The sequence below is a fragment of the Gorilla gorilla genome, chromosome 3 (assembly GCF_029281585.2).
Source record: "Gorilla gorilla gorilla isolate KB3781 chromosome 3, NHGRI_mGorGor1-v2.1_pri, whole genome shotgun sequence".
In the NCBI taxonomy this organism is placed as follows: Eukaryota; Metazoa; Chordata; class Mammalia; order Primates; family Hominidae; genus Gorilla; species Gorilla gorilla.
In genome coordinates this window covers 34,552,462-34,575,000 of record NC_073227.2, presented here as the reverse complement: position 1 = coordinate 34,575,000, position 22,539 = coordinate 34,552,462, and the positions used below count along the sequence as shown (strand labels likewise).

At 37.9% G+C, this 22,539-nt stretch overlaps 1 protein-coding gene across 15 annotated transcripts in view; it reads right to left on the bottom strand.

The window, feature by feature from the left end:
- The window catches only part of RBPJ (recombination signal binding protein for immunoglobulin kappa J region), a 269,801-nt gene that overhangs the window by 45,677 nt on the left and 201,585 nt on the right, over window positions 1-22,539 (bottom strand). For 14 of the 15 annotated variants that reach the window (XM_055385548.2, XM_019025480.4, XM_063705225.1 and 11 more), the window contains one exon: window positions 2,978-3,016. In XM_055385548.2, coding sequence (XP_055241523.1) covers window positions 2,978-3,016 — 39 coding nt within the window. Of the gene's footprint in view, window positions 1-2,977; window positions 3,017-5,399; window positions 5,471-22,539 lie in introns of those variants that run through there. The other variant, XM_063705226.1, reaches the window with a different exon arrangement.

The window sequence follows — 22,539 nt, the reverse complement described above, 5'->3', positions numbered from 1 at the left end:
GTCTTTGGTTTTCTGTTGTTTTTTTCTTTATCACTGACTTTAATCAATTTGATTATAAAGTGCTTCTGGGTGGTTTCTGTACTCAGGATTAACTGATTTTTTTTTTTAGATGAGGTCTCACTCTATCACCCAGGCTGGAGTGCAGTGGTGTGATCTCGGCTCACTGCAACCTCCGTCTCCTGGGCTCAAGTGATCCTCCCATCTCAGTCTCCCAAGAAGCTGGGACTACAGGCACGTGCCACAACTCCTGGCTAACTTTTTTTTTCTAACTTTCTGGTACAGACACGGTTTCGCCATGTTGCCCATGCTGATCTTGAACTCCTAAGCTCAAGATATCTGCCTGTCTCAGCTTCCCAAAGTACTGGGATTACAGGCGTGAACCACAGCACCCAGCTTAGATCTGTGGTTTTACAGTTTTCACTAATTTTCCAGTTAGAACATTTTTGCCATTATTTCTTCATATATTGTTTTATTCATACTTTTCCTACGATGACTAACTACATATATATGAGGTCACCTGACAATAAACCATGGCTCACTAATGCTCACCACTTTTTTCAGACTTTTTCTTTGTGTGCTTCATTTTAGATAGTATCTATTGCTATGTCTTCATGTTTACTAATCTCCTCTTTGTCCATTCTGAAATTAATCCCAAGTGTACTTTTCCACCTTAAATATTAAACTTTTCATCTTTAGAGATTTGAGAGAGAGAGAGAGTGTGTGTGTGTGTGTGTGTGTGTGTGTGTGTGTGTGTGTGTGTGTGTGTGTAATCTTCTATGTCTCTATTTAACCTCTCCTCTAGCTGAGGTTCTACTAATTACAGTCTGTAGGCCAAATCCTACCCACCACCCATTTTACAAATAAAGCTATACTTCACTGTACAGACACTCTAATTGTTTACACATGGTCTATTGCTGCTTTTGTGCTACAACAGAAGTGAGTAGTATGGTGGAGGTTATATGGGCAACAAAACCTAAAATATGTACCATCTGACTCTTTAAAGAAAAAGTTTCCCAGCTCTTGATCTTGACATCTTGGACATACAGAACACAAATATAATAACTGTTTTAGGCTGGGCACCGTGGATCACACCTGTAATCCCAGCATTTTGGGAGGCCAAGGAAGCAGGAGGATTGTTTGAAGCCAAGAGTTCAAGATGAGCCTGGGCAACATAGTGAGACCCTGTCTCTACAAAAAAAAAACAAAAAAAAATTACTGTTTTAATGTTCTTATCTAATAATTCTATCATCTGTGTCATTTCTGGGTTGGTTTTGATTCACTGATTTTTCTTGTTATGGATATTTTCTTGCTCCTTTGTATGACTGGTATATTTTGATTTTGCCTTTCTGAGGGAGTGCTGGATATTCTTCTATTCCTGTATTCTTGAGCTTTGTTCTGGTACACAATTAAGTTTGTTCCCTTCAATCCTTCTTTAAGTTTGCCAGTGAAAACAGAGCATCATGCCTGGACCCAATTTTATATCACTACTGAAACAAAACCCTTCTGAGCACTCTAGCGAATGCCCCATAAATTATGAGATTTTTCCACTCTGGCTACTGTTAACAGGCACAATTCATAGCCCTAAGTGAACTTTAGAAATTGTTTCCTCTGATTTTTTGAGATATTTTTCCCCAATCCCCACCACGGAGTAGTTTTCTTACACATGCATGCTGATCAATATGCAGCTGAAGACTGAAAGGAAACCTCTGTAGATCTCTGCACCTCTTTATACAGTTAATTCCTCTCCACTTTGCAGCCCTGCTAACTGTCTTGCCCTCTGTGGACTCCCAGTTTCTCACGAATCACTTATCCTTCTATACCTGATGTTCAATACCTGGAAAACTGTTTTTACATATTTTGTCCAGGTTTTTGTCCTTCTACATTTATTAGGCGACATGCATCTGTAAGGAAAAGCTATCCTCTTTGCCCCATTTATTAATTATAAATGATTTTTATTTATATAAATAATATTTATCCTGAGATTAATTATCTCAGTATAGACTTCAAAGCTGTTGTTTTATTATACAGGTTTTAATCCATTACTATCATTATTTACCTTGATAACCAAAGTGTCCCAGATTTCCCCTTCAAACTGTCCTTTGTATCCTTCTGTAGGTCCCCATCGTTCTTTAAGTGTAACAGCTTTTTAAAATAATAGCAATAATTTGGAAATAACCTAAATGGTCATCAATGTGAAATATTAAAAGTGGTATGAAAGCTATGAAAAACCATGGAGCCATTAAGGGGAAATATCAAGGTAGAAGATGTACTGTTAAGTGGCGCGAAAAGGTGTAGAACAATGATAGAGTGTGATCTCAGTTGAGTTTATGAAGAAAAAGGACAGACACATACATACATACATATATATATATATATAATTTTCTTGAAAGACACCAAAAATAAACTGCTAAAAATGCAAGGTTTGCACTGACTCTAGGACATGGCCATAGAACTAGGTCTCTTTATTTTACAATTCTGGCTGCTGGAAATTTTAAAAATCATTTTTAAGACCAATACTTTTAACATTCATAATTAAAATGTATATTGTACAACTTACACTCATTAAAAATAGATAAAACGTGTGTTTTCTTAAAATGCGTAAAAATTGTTTTCCTTAAAATTCTTTCCTAAAAGCATTTACTTTCAAATCTTACCTGCAATCAACAAATTGTGATGGGCTAACCATAGCTAGATATAGAAAGCTACCTGCACTGCCATCCATGTTGTATTCACTACATAAGACTCAAGACTATTCTAAGAAAGGTTTCATTTTCCCTTTTCAACTATATCCTTTTGTTCCTGTTTTTGGTGAGGGAGGGGAGGAGAGATGAGGGAAAGGAAGTTTGAGAATAAGTTTATGCTCTAGACAGTAATATTTGAATGACTTTAAGGGTACCTATTAATATAATATCTAAAACAATAGGATTTATACTTTCATAAAATGTATGTGTAAAAAGCTGACTAATATAATACTCACCTAGTAAGTCGTTTAGGTGGAGGCCGCTCACCAAATTTCCTGAAAAAAAAAAATAAAGAAAATAAAGTTAAGTAAGCTTTATGATACACTCTACAGAAAGCTTTTCAGGCATCATAAAATATCCTTTATGACTTATACTTCAATCTCACTGAAGAACATGAAGACAGAAATCCTCTGGTAAGCATCTGTATCCCAAAATTACAAAACACACATTTAAACATGCAAACAACATGCCCTAAGTAAGCCTTACAAATGCACTGTGAACAAGTAACACACTGATTAGATGGGGAGGACAGGTATCTTTTAGAGACGACTTACCAATAAAACAGCTAGCCAAAGACCCTCACAAAGTTTATCATGTGTCAGGCACTATGCTATACATTCGTTATATACTCTATGTAATCATTATAAAATAATTCTATTAGCCTGGTGTTGTGGTGCTTGTCTGTAGTTGCAGCTACTCAGGAGGCTGAAGTAGGACAAGAGACTGAGCCCAAGGGTTCAAGGGTGCAGTGAGTCATGATCGTGCCACTGCACTCCAGCCTGGGTGACACAGCAAGACTCTGTCTCAAAAAAATAAAATAAAATAAAATAAAAAATATATTTAAAAAAAAGAAAAGAAAAAGAAAAAGAAAATTCTAGTGGGTATACATAGGCTTCATTTTAAAAATGTAAAACGCAACAAGCCCAATGTCACAAAGTAATTAAGCATTAGGCAGAGATGAGACTTCCTAGATTTTAACTATTTAATTTGCCTATTTTTAAAATGGCCTAACATAGAAGCATTTCAACTGGTTGGGAGAGGGCAAAGAGAAAAGCAAGAGCAAAGGCAAGAAAGCACAATTCAGGCTGGAACTGGAGTACAACATGGCAGTTAAGAGAAAGACTCTAGAGTAAGATTGGCTGGGTTCAAATCCATGATTCCATATTTACTTGCTGTGTAACCCTGAAGTTACTTGACTTTCTAGACCTGTTTCCTCATCTGTAAAAAGGACACAGTGACTGTGCTTACCTCAAAGAGTTGTTGAGGGAATTAAACATATTAATTAATATACAGAAAACACATAAGGCTGGGCGCAGTGGCTCACACCTGTAATCCCAGTACTTTGGGAGGCCGAGGCAGGCAGATCACCTGAGGTCAGGAGTTCGAGACCAGCCTGGCCAACATGGTGAAACCCTGCCTCTACTAAAAATACAAAAATTAGCCGGGTGTGGTGGCACGCACCTGTAATCCCAGCTACTTGGGAGGCTTGAGGCAGGAGAATCGCTTGAACCCAGGAGGCAGTGGGTGCAGTGAGCCAAGATCCCGCCACTGCACTCCAGCATGAGAGACAGAGCAGGACTCCATCAAAAAGAGGAAAGAGGAGAGGAAAGGAAAGGGGGTAGGAAAGGAAAGGGGGGAGGGGAGGAGAGGGGAGAGGAGAAGGGAGGAGGGAGGGGAGGGGAGGGGAGAGGGGAGGGGAGAGGAGGGGAGAGGGGAGAGGGGAGGGGAGAGGGGAGAGGCAAGAGGCGGGAGGGGAGAGGCAAGAGGCGGGAGGGGAGAGGCAAGAGGCGGGAGGGGAGAGGCAAGAGGGGAGGGGGAGAGGGGAGAGGGGAGAGGAGAGAGGAGGAGAGGGAATAGTGCCTGAAACACAGTAAATACTCAATAATAGCTAGTAATTATTATCGTTTTTAGCTATAAGTAGTTAAGCCAAAATAACTAAAGGAACTAAATATGATTTTAATAGAGATAAATAAGTATATGAAGAATAAACTGTGGTTTCTATGTGATAACCTGTTATTTCCTCTGAAATAGGAAGTGTAAACTTCTGAGACAGTGAAGGCACAGCACTTGAAAAAGACCTTGAAGCAAGACTACAATTATAAACAGTTAAGTAACTTGTTCATAAACACAGTTATAGGATATGAAGTCTTATTTGACTTAAAGATTTCTCTACTGTATTTGTAATGTTCCACAAGATTATTAACTTTGATGATAAAAGTCATAGGATCCCATTTAGTTCATTTTGTTCATTTGTCCTAAGATACTGTTTATGAATTGATAATTCACAAGCAATTAAGTACCTGTGACTGGAATATTTTAGTATTTTCATTAAACCTAAAATATTGAAAAATGGCTTTAATTGAAATAGCACAAAAAATGGGCAAATAACCCAAGTTTTTGGAAGAAGATGTATAATTAGTTCTGTTAGATTTTATCCCACATGATATTCAATTTCTAAAATCAAGAAACAAGGCAAGGCATGGTAGCTCATGCCTGTAATCCTAGCACTTTGGGAGCCCAAGGTGGGTGGATTGTTTTGATTGCAGGAATTTGAGACATGGCGAAACCCTGTCTCTACAAAAAGTACAAAAATTAGCCCGGCATGGTGGTGTGAGCCCCTAATCCCAGGTACTCAGGAGGCTGAGGTAAGAGGATCACTTGAGTCCAGGAAGTCGAGGCTGCAGTGAGCTGAGATCGCACCAGTCCACTCTAGCCTGGATGACAGAGCAGGACCCTGTCTCAAAAACAAAGAAAGAAACAAAACACAAAATGTTTTACTGGTAACACCAGCAAAGTAGCTGAGGAACACAGACTTCAAAACACTGAACTACTGATCAACCCACGAATTCCAGCTATGGAATTAAATGCAAAAATCTGAATCTTTTTCTACAAAACAATTTTTTACACTGATTAAATGTACCACTGTAGCATACGATTACAATGAAACTTCATTAAAGGTTATATATAGAATAGTGTACAAAAGCCAAAAAGTTTAAGATACTCTTTAAAATACTTCTTTAGATATAGATATTTATACATATGTGAATATGCAGCATTATACTTTATAAAGAGAGGCAAAGTGAGGTATGACCAAATTCTACCTAAGGCTTAAAATGGTAAAAATTTTAGAGACACACAGTTAACAAATGAGATAAAGCATTTTAATGATGCTGCCACCCATCATACCAGCTACAAATACTAAATATGTAACCAGCAAGTGCCCTTTGGGATGTATGCAACACAGGCTCTAACACAGGTTTAATTACATGGCTAGTAAGAGATTCATCGCACTCAAAATTCAACTGTAAATTTTGCTCCTTGATGCTCTGAAATTCTGCCAATATTAGATTAACAAGTAAATATTAATTAAAATATCTAAGTCCTTTTTTGGAAATGCCCATTAGATCAAGTCGACAATTACAAAACACGCCTGTGCAACAACACTCCTGCCCCACAGAAAATATGTGCAAAAGAGCTCAATATATTTGCCTGTTGAGTCTGGACAGTATTTTACACAAAATGATACATCCTTCTAGGTGCCATCCTAAGGCTAGAAATCTCATAAATGTTACTAAGATCAAATTGCTTCTTCTGTATATAATAAGACATTTCTATTAATTGCATGCAATCCTGATCTTTCTAATGCATATGCAATCACATTCCTATTTATCTCATTAAAGCTAATGGTTACTGTATATATTGGAGTATGGAAAGAATAAGAAAATTAGTTTTCTGAAAAAAACTCAAAAGGAATGAGGCAGGTTGACAATGCATAATTTTGGCTGGGCGCAAGAGCTCACGCCTGTAATCTCAACGCTTTGGGAGGCCAAGGTGGGTGGACTGCTTGAGTACAGGAGTTCAAGACCAGCCTGGATAACATAGCAAAACCCCGTCTCTTCTAAAAATACAAAAAATAGCTGGGTGTAGCAGCTGGAGTCTGTAGTCCCAGCTACTTGAAGGCTGAAGTGGGAGGATCACCTGAGCCTGGGAATGGAGGCTGCAGTGAGTTGTGACTGAGCCACTGCACTCCAGCCTGGGCAACAGGATTGAGACCCTATCTCAAACACAACAAAATAAAACAAAAAAAGATAATACATAATTCTGAGGTCACAATCAAACTAAATTCTAATTACTTAATAAATCTCCATAGGGATACACATTAAAAACTGTCAAGTTATGCTAAGGTACTACATGCATCCTGCACTTACCAAAGTCCACTTCCACTACTAATTTGATTAAACAAAATTCATAATGTAGTATTTATTTTATGCAACCAAAATAATCATTTCTCAGCAGAATGACAGCAGTCAGCTATCAATTACTCACAGATTGATTATAATTTAATGAATTATAAATCAATAACTGATTATACTGTCTCTCCATCTTGAAGTAGGGACACTGGGAAAGAAGGTACACATTTTTTATCTTTATTTGCACTCTATTTTAAAAATAAGGTGTCTACTGACATAATCTTGTTGAGAATCAAACCAGAAATAAGTTGGACCAATCATGTATAGGCAATTATTATGTAAAACATTTTTGATAATAGGTATATGGTGTATTTAACAATGGGAAAAAAACCAATCCTTACGTGTCTAGGAGGCCCTTTTAACTCCATGAAATGAGTTAATTCCTCATTGTAACAAAGAATCGCTGCTACTACCCAACTTATCTTTTTGCTAAGTACAGACTGTCAATATCTCATTTGCATGAGTAGGATTCTCAAATTTTCTGCATACTATATAAAATCTAGTTTTAATTAAATGTAATAATCCTGGCATACATTTAAAGGAAAGAAGTTATGATTCTGGGCTTTAACAACAACAACAACAAAAACAAAGCAAAAATGAACCAGGATATAGTTGATTTGTAAAATGCCCTTTCCTTCTTGCTCTATGTTCTGTATACTTTTCCCTCAGACTGATAGTGGGAACAAAGAAAACATTTGCTTACCATCACCACCCAGTAAGGCTCATATAATACCATGGCTCAAGAAAATTTACATTCTTCACCATATATATGTCATAAGTAAAATTTAAAACTAGCAAATTCATTTTACTTTAATTTCACTAGCTTTCCTCTTCTAAGAAAACAATGATTTTATATTCAAAGTAAGAACAGCTGGGGAAAATGCTAGTTAGTGTAGGTAAATCTGATTTCATACACCTGGAAGTATGAAATTTTTTTTAAGCTGCAATCTATCGTTAAACATGGTGCTTCCTACCTGTAAATAGTATTGAGGTTCCCACATATCCTCCAATCCATTAGAATTTTCAAGTAAGTAAAAAACCTGCATACACATTAATATATATACTTCTGTTTTGCTCACAGAGAAGGTATTGTTTTCTCCCAAACCACATACATTTGCTTCTATATACCTCCTTAAATAGACAGGTGAATATGACCATAAATGTATTGAGGACAAATGTGATAAGTTATCAAAACTACACCATCTTAACACCTTTTCTGGCTAACAGATGCTTCACATAAGAAAACCAACTCAAAAATCACAAAAAGAAGGAAAAAAAAACAAGAAAAAACTTTTTTGAATACAGAAAATATAGTAATTACACTGCTACCAAAAAAAAAAAAAAAAACAAAAAGCAAAAATCTAATCTATCTAGAATGCTGTCTAGTAACAGCAGTAGAACTTTGATTCGAAAAACATAGCTGGCTGAAAAAACAAGCTCACAGGGACACCCTACTTGCCCTTGAGTTGTGAAACTAGAAGTAATTTATTTTTCTCTATTTCACAAATCTTCTATTTAACAGAGAAAACGAGATAAAATAATGGGACTAAAATAAGACAAGAAACACGGTGAAGTATGTGCTGGAGAGAAGTTTTAAAAAAGCATCAACAATCCAAACTCATAATTAAACTAAACTTTACACCAATCTGCTGTAAACAGTATATAAATTTTAGGCAGCTCAAAAGTACTGGGATTTCTGAACCATGAAGTAGCATTTGATTGGAGAAAAAATAGGCCACCTGATCCATACCCCCAAGGCAAATATGAACCAGAAGAAGAAAACAAATAGGTGATATACATTATTACTATATTCTATGATAACAAATAGTATGAAAAGTTAAATGATACTAAGAAGCTGCTTAGTAATTTACACACACACAAAAAATACGTAACAGGCTCATTAGTTAAGACTACTTTTGCTCCTTGTGTCCAGATTTGTTCATTCACCAAATAGCATTGAGCACCTCTAGTAGGGGGACAATTATAGGTAGCTGGTATACATCAATGAACAAGACACACAAATCTATCTCCTTATGGACCTAATATGCTATTACAACAAATGAACAATGATGTATCTTCACAGACGTTCATCTATATAATTTATAAAAACAAAACATTCAGAAACTACTTAAATATTGTATCTATTGAATATGATTGAAGAGGTTAATACTTGAAAATACATCATTAAATAAATATGTAATTTTACTTTTAAAAGTTTACTCATTCTCCACCCACAGGTGCAGAAAATAGCTTAAGTCACACAAGAAGAATAAGACACTATGTCAGCCTTTGTCCTATTTCAATTTCTAGTTTCGAACCTGCTCTTACCTTAAAAACCACATTTAATGGCAATGCTGCTCGAAACTTGGCTAGGTATAACCAGTTGTCCTTGGCCACTAACAAAGGTGATCAAAGCAAGATGTGTTCTGGACGATCTCATCTATTAAACATGTTTTTAATGAAGAAACATCCTATAAGATGTTTCTTTCTTAGGCACTATGGCTCACACCTGTAAATGCAGCACTTTGGGAGGCCAAGTCAGGAGAATCACTTGAAGCCAAGAGTTCAAGACCAGCCTTGGGCAATAAAGCAAGACCCCATCTCTACAAAAATATTAAAAATTAGGCAGGTGTGGTGGTTGATACGGTTTGGCTCTGTGTTCTTACCCAAATCTCTTGAATTGTAATCCCCATAATCCCCACGTGTCGAGGGAGGAACCTGGTAGCAGGTGATCATGGAGGCGGTTTCCCTCATGCTGTTCTCATGATATTGAGTGGGTTCTCATGAGATCTGATGATTTCATGTGTTTGACTGTTCCTTCTCCACACATGCTCTTTTTCCTGCAGCTTTGTGAAGAAGGTACTTGTCTCTCCTTTGCCTTCTGTCATGCTTGTAAGTTTCCTGAGGCCTCCCCAGCCATGCAGAACTGAGGCAATTAAACCTCTTTTCTTTATACATTATTCAGTCTCAAGCAGTTCTTTATAGCAGTGTGAGAACAAACTAATACAGTGTTGCATGCCTGTGGTCCTAGCTACTTAGGAGGCTGAGGCAGGAGGACTGCTTGAGAGGCGGGAGGATTGCTTGAGCCCAGGAGTACCAGGCTGCAATGAGCTATGATCCCACCACTGTACTCCAGCCTGGGCAACAGAGTGAGACCTGGTGGCAAAAAAAAACAAAAACAAAAAAACCCACATCCTATGGGGTAGATTTCAAAGACACGCCATGCAACTGGCCACTACAGGTGAAGAAATGTACTTCCTTCTCATTATGTTTGCTGTACAGAAACATCTGAAAAGCACCATTTTCTTATTTTATTTTATTTATTTATTTTATTGAGATGGAGAGTCTCACTCCGTCGCCCATGCTAGAGTGCAGTGGCACAATCTTGGCTCACTGCAACCTCCGACTCCTGGGTTCAAGCAATTCTCCTGCCTCAGCCTCTCGAGTAGCTGGGATTACAGGCACCCACCACTATGCCCAGCTAATTTTTGTATTTTTGTAGAGATAGGGTTTCACCATATTTGCCAGGCTGGTCTTGAACTGCTGATCTCAGGTGATCCACCTGCCTCGGCCTCCCAAAGTACTGGGATTACAGGCCTGAGCCACCACACTCAGCCTCATTTACTTAATTTTTAAAAGTCCTTTTATTCTACCTTTTTCAATTAAAAAACAAACAAACAAACACCAATGAACTTCTCTATAACATTCTGCCAGCAGTTTATGTAAAGAAGCAGGAAGAATGAAAAGATCTAAATGAGGGTAACTAACAGCATCAACTGCAGCCACCCTCAGCATCTGGATTTTTAGGTACCTCCAATATTGTTTCCAGGTTTGGTTAATGTCTTTCAAAATATCCATACCTGGAGAGGGATTCCCCTGGGTTAAATCTCTAACACAAGCCCCACTACCCAGACAGCACAAGTAAGCTGTGAGAATACAGGTCTCCATTAACATGTCATATGAAAGCCTTAAATGAAAAGCATGGCCTCAAAAAGAAATTTTTTAAATCTATGGCCTCAAAAAAAGAGGGGCAATCAGACTATGGGCAAACTACTCCAATTTCATATATCAAGACTGAATGAGACAAACTGACATCAAATGCCTCCTGATACGGTACATTAAGAAGAATACACCATCACTTCTCTCATACTCTATTACTGCCAAAAACACAGAACCAGAATCTAAACATAAGGAACAAGCCAAATTGAGGAACAAACCCCAACTGTGGAACAGTTGACAAAATGAAACAAAAAACTGAGGAATTGGCCCAGATTAAAGGAGACTAAGGACACACAGCAAAAAGTCACCCAGTTAGTAACATCAACTTCGAAAGAGAAATGAGATATACATTTCTGATCTCCCCTTCCGCAGTGTATACATAAAACCCACACACCCTACACGTGATTATTAGTGATAATGGGCAGCAGCAAAGATTGTATTTTGCTTTAAAATGCATTTATAATTTGACAAAGAAGTTTTGTTTTGTCTTACCAATTAAGTTTAGCCTAGGTAAACTACAAGACACAAGATAAAATTGCATTCTCTACACATCAACTGATGACCACTCAAGCACCAACTCTAGAATACAAGTGGCTTAAAATAAAAACAGAGAAAGGCAGATAAGTAAAGAATTTACAGAAAAAAAAATGTCTCAGTAAGCAAATTTCACTAGGGAAACCATTTTAGAAAATATATGCCTGACTCAAACAAATAATCACATCAAACCTAAGGGTTTTCCACAAAGAGAAATACAATGAAACTTTAAAGAGGTTCCAAGTGTTTATTCAGTTGTTACTAATAACTCCTTCAGACGCCTCACTTCATCTTATGAACTGCCTTTAAAATGGCACACATGCCTTTATGAATTTCAGTCACAGTTCCCTGATGATTTTGTCTGCCTTCTAGTTTGGCCACTGGAAAAAGTAAGATAAATCTTTGGGAGAGGGAAAGCAGTGTTCAAGACCTGAAAAGTGTCACTTGATGAGAGCACACACAAAGTTTATCATACAGGCTAAGTGCATGGACTCAGGAACTAGATTGCTTAAACTGAAATCCTGGCTTTATTGCAAACTAGCGGTGTGACCTGGAAGAAGAAATTTACTCAAACTCTCTGTGCTTCAGTTTCTTCAATGGAAAACACAGATAAATGTACTTCTAATCAAAAAGGTTCATATATGTAAAGCACTATAATAGTGTCCAGCACTGAGTAAGCCCACTACTACTCTTTCAAGGCTGGATTACTGAATGATATCTAATCTAATGAATACTGTGAAACCGAAATGGTCCCTTCAAAACAAGTATATATTTATACTGCCTTAAAAATACATACAATCAAATATCGATACAGGATTTTATAAAGAACTCCTAAGCTGAACAACAAAGAAACTTAGTTCATAAATGAGCAAAGGAATAGACATTTCTCTAAGGAAGATAACACAAGTGGCCAATAAGCACATGAAAAGATGCTCAACCTCACTAATTAGGGAAATGCAAATCAAAACCATGAGATACCACTTCATACCCATTAGGATGGCTCTGATTTAAAACAAAAAACAATAACAATAAAGTAACAAGGGTTGGCAAGGATATGGGGAAAAGTGGAACCTTTCATATATAGCTAGTGAGAATGTAAAATGGTACAGCCACTATGGAAAACAGTATGGTTCCTCAAAATACTAAACACAGAATTGCCATATGATCCATCAGTTCCACTTCTGAGCATATACTCAGAAAAAACAGAAGCTGGAATTAAAAGACAGTTGTACACTAATATTCATAGTACCATTATTCACAATAGCCAAAAGGTGGAAAACAACTCAAATGTACACTGACAATGAACAAATGGATGACAAAAATGTGGTACATACATACATATGATGGGATACGATTCAGCCTGAAAAGGAAATTCTGATATGTTACAACACAACATGAATAAACCTTGAAGACATGCTAAGCGAAATAAGCCAAACACAAAAGGACAAATATTATTTGATTCCACTTATATGAGGTACCTAGAGTAGTCAAATTCATGGAGACAGAAAAATTGGTGGCTACCAGGGACCTGGAGGAGAAGGGAGAATGGAGAGTTATTGTTAAATGAGCACAGAGTTTCAGTTTGGGAGGATGAAAATTTCTGGAGATGGATGGTGGTGATGGTTAAGTAGATTCACAACATCAATGTACTTAATGTCACTGGACTGCAGACTTAAAATTGGTTAAAATGGTTAATTTTACATTATGTATATTTTACCACAAAAAAATATATTTAGTTTGTCCTTAAACTATGGCTTAGAGAGGGATAACTAAGCTCAGCTGTGAAGGGTCCTATGTTAGTGTCAGGTCAGGTGGCTCCAGCTGCCCAGTAACAGAAAAAACAGACAAGTAGTTGTCAAAACTAGCAATAAAAAGGAAATAAAAAGGAACCTGAGGAGTATATGTATGAATATAAATGGTTCCTATTACCATCAAGGTAAGGATACAAAAGGAGAGAGAAGCATAGTGAAGTCTGTTCTAGAATCCACACCTCCCTAGGAAGGGCGGCCAGAGAGCACGCAGCAAGCATCCCTTTCCCCTGACTTGCTACATGATGGGCTTCGTGCCTGCTTTGTGTGCGTCCCAACAAAGACTGATGGGGACTGAACATCTTCCATGGAAAATCCACAATGTGATTATGGAAAACTGGCTTGTACATAGAAGACGTCACACAGTTTTTTCTTCCTTGCATTTTCTCTCTTATTTCTCACCCTCACTTCAAATTGTTTAAGTAGTGAAATTCTTTTGCCTATTTCACCTAAAACTGAGATGAAGAGGAATGAGGGAGAATGGTAATAATTAACTGTTCTCCTAGATTCTGGTTCCTTTTCCCTTTCACTATTCAACACACATGTAAGTGCCCATTAGGTGTTAGGTACCACACTAGACACTTGGAACAGATAGCAGCAAATAAGAAACACTGTCCCTATCCATATGAAGTACATTACAATAGCAGCTACTGGAGGGCAGGCATTATGTTACATACTTTGCATGCGTATCTCACATCATACCCACATTATTCTTTTTTTTTTTTTTTTTTTTTTTGAGACAGGGTCTCCCTCTGTCGCCCAGGCGGGAGGGCAGTGACGTGATCTCGGCTCACTGCAACCTCCACAGGATGAAGTGATCCTACTCCCCAGTAGCTAGGACCACAGGTGCGAGCCACCATGGCCACCTAATTTTTGTATTTTTTTGTAGAAACAGGGTTTCACCATATTGCCCAGGCTAGTCTCAAACTCCTGAGCTCCAGTGATCCCCCTGCCTCAGCCTCCCAAAGTGCTGGGATTACATGCATGAGCCACCGTGCCCAGCCCTCACATCAATCTTACCAGGTAGTTATTATTATCCTCATCACACAGATGAGGAAACCAGCTTAGAAACTACCTTGCGCAAGTTCATATACTGATAAATTCAGTTCAAAATGTTAACTAGATTATAATGTTCATGATTTTCCACGTACTCTGCATTAGGACAGAATTTAATTGCATTTCAATTATGGACACTATATTGTGAAAAGAGTGCCAGGGGCCGGGCACATTGGCTCACGCCTGTAATCCCAGCACTTTGGGAGGCAGGTGGATCACTAGGTCAAGGGATCGACACCATCCTGGCCAACATGGTGAAACCTTGTCTCTACTAAAAATACAAAAATTAGCTGGGCATGGTGGTGCGCACCTGTAGTCCCAGCTACTCGGGAGGCTGAGGCAGGAGAATTGCTTGAACCCTGGGGGATGGAGGTTGCAGTGAGCCGAAATGGTGCCACTGCACTCGAGCCTGGTGACAGAGCGAGACTCCATCTCGAAAAAAAAAAAGAAAAGGGTGACCGGATATGAATTTTTATGACAGAATTGTAAAGTGCACTAACTGACCTAAAACCTTCTATGATATAGCACTGATTTAGTGTGAGTGAGGGAGGCAACAAAAAATCTGAAAGGAAACTTTCTTTCATTACCTTCCCAAACCTTCAGTACTGACTAAATTTTGCAAGGGTAAAGAGTAAATTTTTCCTTGATTACTAGAAGTAAGAAAATGTTTTCTAAAGCTGTAAACATGGCAGAGCATGGTGGCTCACGCCTGTAATCCTAACACTTTGGAAGGCCGAGGCGAGTGGATCACCTGAGGTCAGGAGTTTGAGACCAGCCTGGCCAACATGATGAAACTCCGTCTCTACTAAAAATACAAAAATTAGCTGGGCATGGTGGTGTGCGCCTGTAAGCCGGTGGCGGGCACCTGTAAGCCCAGCTACTCAGTACGCTGAGGCAGGAGAAACGCTTGAACCCAGGAGGCGGAGGCTGCAGTGAGCCAAGATCGTGCCACTGCACTCCAGCCTGGGTGACAGAGCAAGACTCCATCTCAAAAAAAAAAAAAAAAAGTAAAAAATAAAGCTGTAAACACAAAATTCAGGAAATCTAAAGACATCTGTTATGGGTGCCACACCTTGACTACATACATACACACATAAAGACACTTGTGTGTGCACATATATGTATGTCATAAATCTGATGCTGAAACAATTTCTCTTGCATTTTTCCTGCACAAGAGCACTATGTTACAATTGCAGTAGGGACTGTGACAGTCTTCTGAATGTACGGCTTACACTATCAATCAGAATTCTGCAAAGAACGCTTTTTTTCTAAATTGAAAAAGAACATGAATCTACATAGAGTTCCACTTAATGAAGAGGTTTTGTGTTCTTTTTTCTGTTGGTAGAAATTACACAGACACAGTACCAGTCCAGCCTCCATCAAACCATGTTTGGCCAATTTCTTAGCAGCCAAGCCTTTGACACACAGTTTGGTATTTTCATGTACTTGAATCCAGCAGTGCATCTTTCCTTTTCAATAACAGAGACCAGAGCATTTATGGAGCCCTTCAAAATAAGGCCTAATGCACAAAGGAAAGACCATCAGTCAGGTTTATAAGGGGTTAAGCTACTTCAGAGAAGCCTGCCCCTAAGGAAAAAATTAAAGATGACAATTGCCACTTTTAAACACATATAAAATAGGACATTGTAGATATTCTACACGAGTTTAAAAATAATGCAATAAACTAAAATAAAATGATGGGAATCAAAATTCCTATGTTCAGAATGGGGGAGAAGAGATTTCCAAAACATTTTATGTAACACCATTACATGAAAAAGGAAATGCCTTTTTTGCTTGAGTGTTAATACAAAGCAATACATTTCTTCTTTTGAATTGTAACTTACATTATAATGATCAAACCTACATTTGTGGTAAAAATGAAAACCACTTTGAAGAAGCGGTCTTAACCACAATACAAAGCTTACTGGCTTTCTGCCAACGTGTATCTGAGCCATTAAGCTGTCATGTTGCCTTCCTGCATTGCTAGGACCAAAAGAGCAGGCCCACCAGCTAGTATCTGCTCACTCAAGCCTCACAGGAGGCCATGAGGCTCTGAAAGGGAAAAAAACAGCACAGGAGCACAAGGCTTGATGGTGCAAGATCTAACTGCAAGCTGCTTTGCCTTGGGTAATACTACAAGCTCATTAATGCTTCTACAAACATCTGACAATGTTTGCCTTTATTCAGCACAGGCAAAGGAAAGGTTTGGAATTGAGACTGGCCAGATCACCAAGCACTGATTAAAGTACACATCATCAGTAACTTACGGAAACACTAGTATAGGAGGGAAAGCCTTGAGAGAGTGAGTCGGGGTGGCAATGCAGAAGACAAGAACAAGGCCCCTAGGAAGTGGACACGATTTTCAGAGTTTTGAGTCATTCATGTTATGTATTTACTTGATACTTTGCTATGCTATGTATGAACTTAAATTGTACAAGCTGCAAAGGTGTTGTATTACAGAGTTAATTTACTAGTTAACTGTCTAGTCAATCGCCCTACGTCAAATTGCTTAATTAAGAAACAAGAGACTAGTTTTTCTTTAAAGATGAGCTCCACTGTAGCTATTTAATTCTTAATATTCCTTCTCTCACCAACTTCTGCACAGGCATGTTTCCTAAAGTCATGTGGTGTCTCTACTGTCTACAGCACTAGTACTACTGATCTCCTCCCTCATCTTGCCTTCCACCACAGGCAGTTCACTAACAAATTCCATCAACTGGATTTCCAAATTATCTTCTCTATCTCCATTCTCTAAATCTGTAAGATGAGATGAAGTCTCATTGCCACTTATACCTGTAGCTTCCTCAACTGGCTTCATATAGCAAGGTAAACGAGACAGCAATAGACAAAATACATCTCCTTATATGTATTCTCATTTAAGTATCATTAACAATCCTGAGAGGTCAGCATTATTTCTAATCTAAAAAGGAAAAACGAAGGTCGGAAAGCCACAAGGTGAGGGTTTCCCTCATTCCTGACTCTACAATGATCAACAAAGGTTAAAGATAATGAGCCCCACATATAAAACAAATAAGGAAGCCATATTCTGTTCCATAAACTACTTATATTCTTTGCCTTTCCAAAATAATGACTTTATCCCAATTCACTGATAACATTTATTCTCTTTTCCCAGTAAACAAACCACCTATCATTATTTAATGTTTCAAAGAAATCACTTCTTAACCTGTAATTGATTTCTCAGCAAACCAAAACTGTTGAATCCCAAGGATGAAATACTGTAATATTCCAATTTGAGAATGTGAAGCAATACCATAAGGTGAAATAAACCAGGGAAATCTGTGTTAACAGCTGTAGGAATCAGTCAAATTCAGACTCCTAAAGAATTATAACTAAGTAACCTAGCAATGAAGAAAATGTCATACCACTGTATTTGTGCTGAGAAAAAAAAAATGCCAACTAGTTTCCACAATAAACTGGAAATGCACACTCTGTATTTTAGGCTATAACTTTTAATCCTGGGCAGTATTTTTTCTTAATAGCATACATGCCGATTAGAGAAATATGGCCAAAGTTATAAGCTTGTATTATTCACATTCAAGATGACTCATGTGTGTACAATATTGAGTTCTCAAATACAAATCTGTATGCAGTAGGTGCTCACTATATGAATAAACTATAATAGCAAGTCATCTGTTAAAACACACGCAACCAAAACAAAAAGATTATTATGGAATCTTATCTATTAAACTATATTATTATTTAGATCAATTACAATTTAACATGATTAAAGCACAGTTAAATTAAATGATGATTTAAAAAAACTGATCTGTAATGTTTAAGTTAATTTCCACGATGGAGAAAAAAATTGTAAGTTGACATTAACTTTTCAATTTTTGTTTTTTTTTTTTTTGAGATGGAGTCTCGCTCTGTCGCCCAGGCTGGAGTGCAGTGGTGCAATCTCGGCTCACTGCCAGCTCTGTCTCCCAGGTTCACACCATTCTCCTGTCTCAGCCTCCAGAGTAGCTGGGACTACAGGCGTCCGCCACCACACCTGGCTAATTTTTTGTATTTTTAGTGGAGACGGGGTTTAACCATGTTAGCAAGGATGGTCTTGATCTCCTTACCTCGTGATCTGCCGGCCTCAGTCTCCCAAAGTGCTGGGATTACAGGCGTGAGCCAGTGTACCCAGCCCCTAACCTTTCAAATTTTACAATGGAGAGAAAAGGGAACTATTTTACCAAATTCAGGTAGCTAAAATTGATAGAACTATCTTTCCTATGGAGAATGCCCTACAAAGATACAACACTATAGCTTACTGTTGTTACTTGCTCCACAAGCAATGTTCTTTAATGAAGCATGTTGCCACTTCAAAGAAGTGATAATCTACATTTTTGAAAGATTCTATAAAGAAGTGGTATCAAGATCTAAATGGGAGTCTCTCAATACACCTTACAAATTCCCTGATGTAGTTTTGTTGAGTCTAAAACTAATTGATCGGAAAATGTGATACACCATGTTCAGATCTCCAGTAATTACACCCAGGCAATTCCTTACTGTAGTAACAACAATATACCACTGTGTTTAAGAAAATAATGACATTATTAAACATAATGTTATTAGTTAACAAATTGATTACCTGTGCTTTTAAAATGTTAGGAGCTCAGGATATAAAGGAGAATTTCAGATTGAAAAGAAAACCTTAATTCTAAGTAAAAATTTGAACTTTGGAACAAAAATCAAGTTGAAAGGGAGTCATTCTAACTGTTAATTTTTCCTATTATTTATCAATGTTTTGGTTTGGTTCTAGCATTTCTCCAAAATTAAAACCACTGGTCCAGTTATTATATTTGACAAGGCCTTTATTCTGAAAACTACTACTCATCCTGGATCAGCTCTCTCCTTTTTGGACAATCTCCTAAGATCTAAGATTTATGCTATTCCCAGCATCCTCCTGACTTGATCCTTGTTGGTCAGATAACTTCTCACTTGACCTGCCCAGTTCGCCGACTCAAAAGCAATGTTCACATACTATTCTTTTACAGGCAGAATGTACAGCAAACTCTTTGGTTTGTTCAGGCTGCATGTAAATGAGGAATGGGAGGAGAAGAGAGAGAAAGGGGCTGGAAGGTTGGAAGAGAGAGGGAGGAAAGCAGAGAACACTGGAGTACAAAAAAGCAGTGAAAAAAAAAGAGAAAGAAAAGATTGTTTGAGGGAGTGTCACAGCCACCAAGTTGAAGAGAAATAAAAGAGAGCAATGGAGTATCTAGTGGCCATAAAAGGGCAACTGTCCACCTCCTAACAAACCAAATCTGGTCAGTCCCAAATATGGAAATGTTTTAGTTGAAATACAGAGCTTTTCTTCTGTGGAATATGAGCATAGATCACAATCAAATAATCTCACACTTGAATATCTACCACTGTGAGAAAAATCTGGTGAATTATTACATAAACTCCACATTTTGCTTCCTCAAAATCCAGGTTTTTCTAACAAAAACAAACAAACAAAGAAAAAATCCCAACACTTTTATAGTTATTCTAGAGCTTCCGTCTCTGTAAAATAGGAATGTTAATTGTTAGCAATCTGCAGAGCTATTGTGAAGACTGGGTAAATCATTTGGTAAGGGAAATCTTGTAAGCGCAATATTGATTCAATGTTAGCATAACACACTCAGATATTCTTGGCCTTCAGATGTACCAATCCCCATCTCACAAGAGTTCAGTGATGACAAATTTCTAGAAATTGAAATCATTTCAAAATAAGATTACCTTCTTATATATCTAGCTATTCTCTCAGTTTGTAAATTAAGAGGTTGGTAAATAAGAGTATGACCTGTTCTGCCGTGACAAGGTAGATGCATGTCTTAAAAACCTAGTAGTATCAAAAGTTCATTCATTTGACTAATATTTGCTGAATACCTGTTATGACTATTCACTGTCCCAGGGGACGGAGTTACAGGAGTCAACAAAATAAGCAAAATCTGCTAATGAGGGTAGGGGAAAGAACAGATTTGGAAAGTAGACCAAGGATTGAAAATTGGCTCCCTACAGAGATAGTGACTGTTTATTTCAAATATGAATGCTTTCAGTGTGTTCTGCTTGCACCCAGTCACCCCCATTTTATAAGTAAGCATATTTGTGTCATTTATCTCTGGCCTATCCCTGCCCCAGGGCTAGAATTTCTCACTCAAGTTAGTTTTTCCACAGAAAATTCAACAACAAAGGAGTTTATTTAAAGTTAAATTTCATGCACATTTGATTAATCTAGCTGCTTAGCTGCTGCCACCAACACTTCTACAGGCATTTTTAATCCCCTCACCACCCTTGGGTGCCATCTCTGGCTACTGATCTCAGTTTGGGGCCAACTAAACTAGAATGCAGTTTAGTTTCCTTCTAAAGTACACTCTAGGAGGAGAAATTTACCAAAGAAAAAGAATACACGCTGCTATCATGCATGATGACAACCAAAGGAAAGACACAAAGCTTTGAAGAAACAAATTCCACAGAGAGACAACATAAAACCTTGTGCTTCCAACAGGATAACCAGTATGAGGTGGAAAGCAGTGACAATGAAGTGAGTAAACATAACTTAAGGGGGAAAAAAGCAATCCTCTTATAATGCCAAAAAACCAAAACAACGCTATGGAAAAGAGTAGGAAGAGTTGGATAATCTGGGAGAAGACAAGGGGTTAATGTGGAATAGCGGGAATGTGGTGAAACAAAGCAACAGAAAAAAATGAATTCAACTCTTCCATACTCTGAATCCATATGTTTTCATTTACTGCCTCCACCACTAAAGATGTATGCCTGCACACATCTGTACAAAGACAAGCAACCATCATCAGGGTAGTTAACACACTGATTGGGAGAGATTATTTATCTTCTGTAATTTCAAAACATGATTTCTGAAGAGCATATCATGCCCAATTCAGAGAACTGAACTATGTACTTTGACTAAATTTCCAAGAACTTGCAGAAAAAGATGAATTATGCGTATTATCTTTTGTCCTCCTCTTTTGGCAAATAATTCTTCCATTTTTCAACTCTCAAGTGTAGAAAACTAATGTACAAATTCCACTGCTGTGAAACAATTTACCAGAAGTCTTCATCTTTTCACTGTTTTCTAAGGAGAAAGAAACTATATTTTAGACAATCTTAAAATATACATATGCTGATACCACCCTGCTTTGAAGCCTTATTTATTTTAAAATATTCACCGGAAACTCTGTGATCATCCTCAATAAATCTATAAAGCAAACATCTGCTGTTATGAGGACACTGCAGTAGGCACAGGAACTAATCCAAGAAAAATAAAATTTTAAATGTTACTGAAATCTTCACAAAAACAGAAGCTTTAACATTTGAACATTTAACTGCCTTCAGTATTTGTAATATATTTGATTTATGCTTAATTTTTGAAACTTTAAATTTTATATTTGCCTTCTGAATTGAAGAAGCACCTATTATACAAACAAGTCCTAACATATAAAAAATGAAACTGAGAGGTTTTATTTTTTATTTTTTTGAGACAAGAGTCTTGCTCTGTTGCCCAGGCTGGAGTGTAGTGCCATGATCTTGGCTCACTGCAACCTCCGTGTGCTAGATTCCAGTAATTCTCCTGCCTCAACCTCCCAAGTAGTTGAGATTAACTGCATCTGGTTAATTTTTGGATTTCTAGCAGAGATGGGGTTTTCCCATGTTGGCCAGGCTGGTCTTGAACTCCTGACCCCAGGTGATCTGCCCACCTCGGCTTCCCAAAGTGCTGGGATTACAGGCGTGAGCAACTGCACTCGGCCTGAACTGATAGGTTTTAGTGTGCATCATCATTTTATTTGTATTTTCTTTTTATTTTATTAATTATTTTTTTGAAACAGAGTCTCACAACTGTCGCCCAGGCTGAAGTGCGGTGGCGTGACCTCAGCTCACTGCAACCTCCACCTCCAAGGTTCAAGAGATTCTCCTGCCTCAGCCTCCCGAGTAGCTGGGATTACAGGCACCTGCCACCATGCCTGGCTAATTTTTGTATTTTTAGTAGAGATGAGGTTTCACCATATTGGCCAGGCTGGTCTCAAACTCGTGACCTTGTGATCCACCTGCCTCGGACTCCCAAAGTGCTGGGATTACAGGCGTGAGCCACGACGCCCGGTCTATTTGTATTTTTTTTTAAACTGCATGAGTCTCTTCCATCAATGC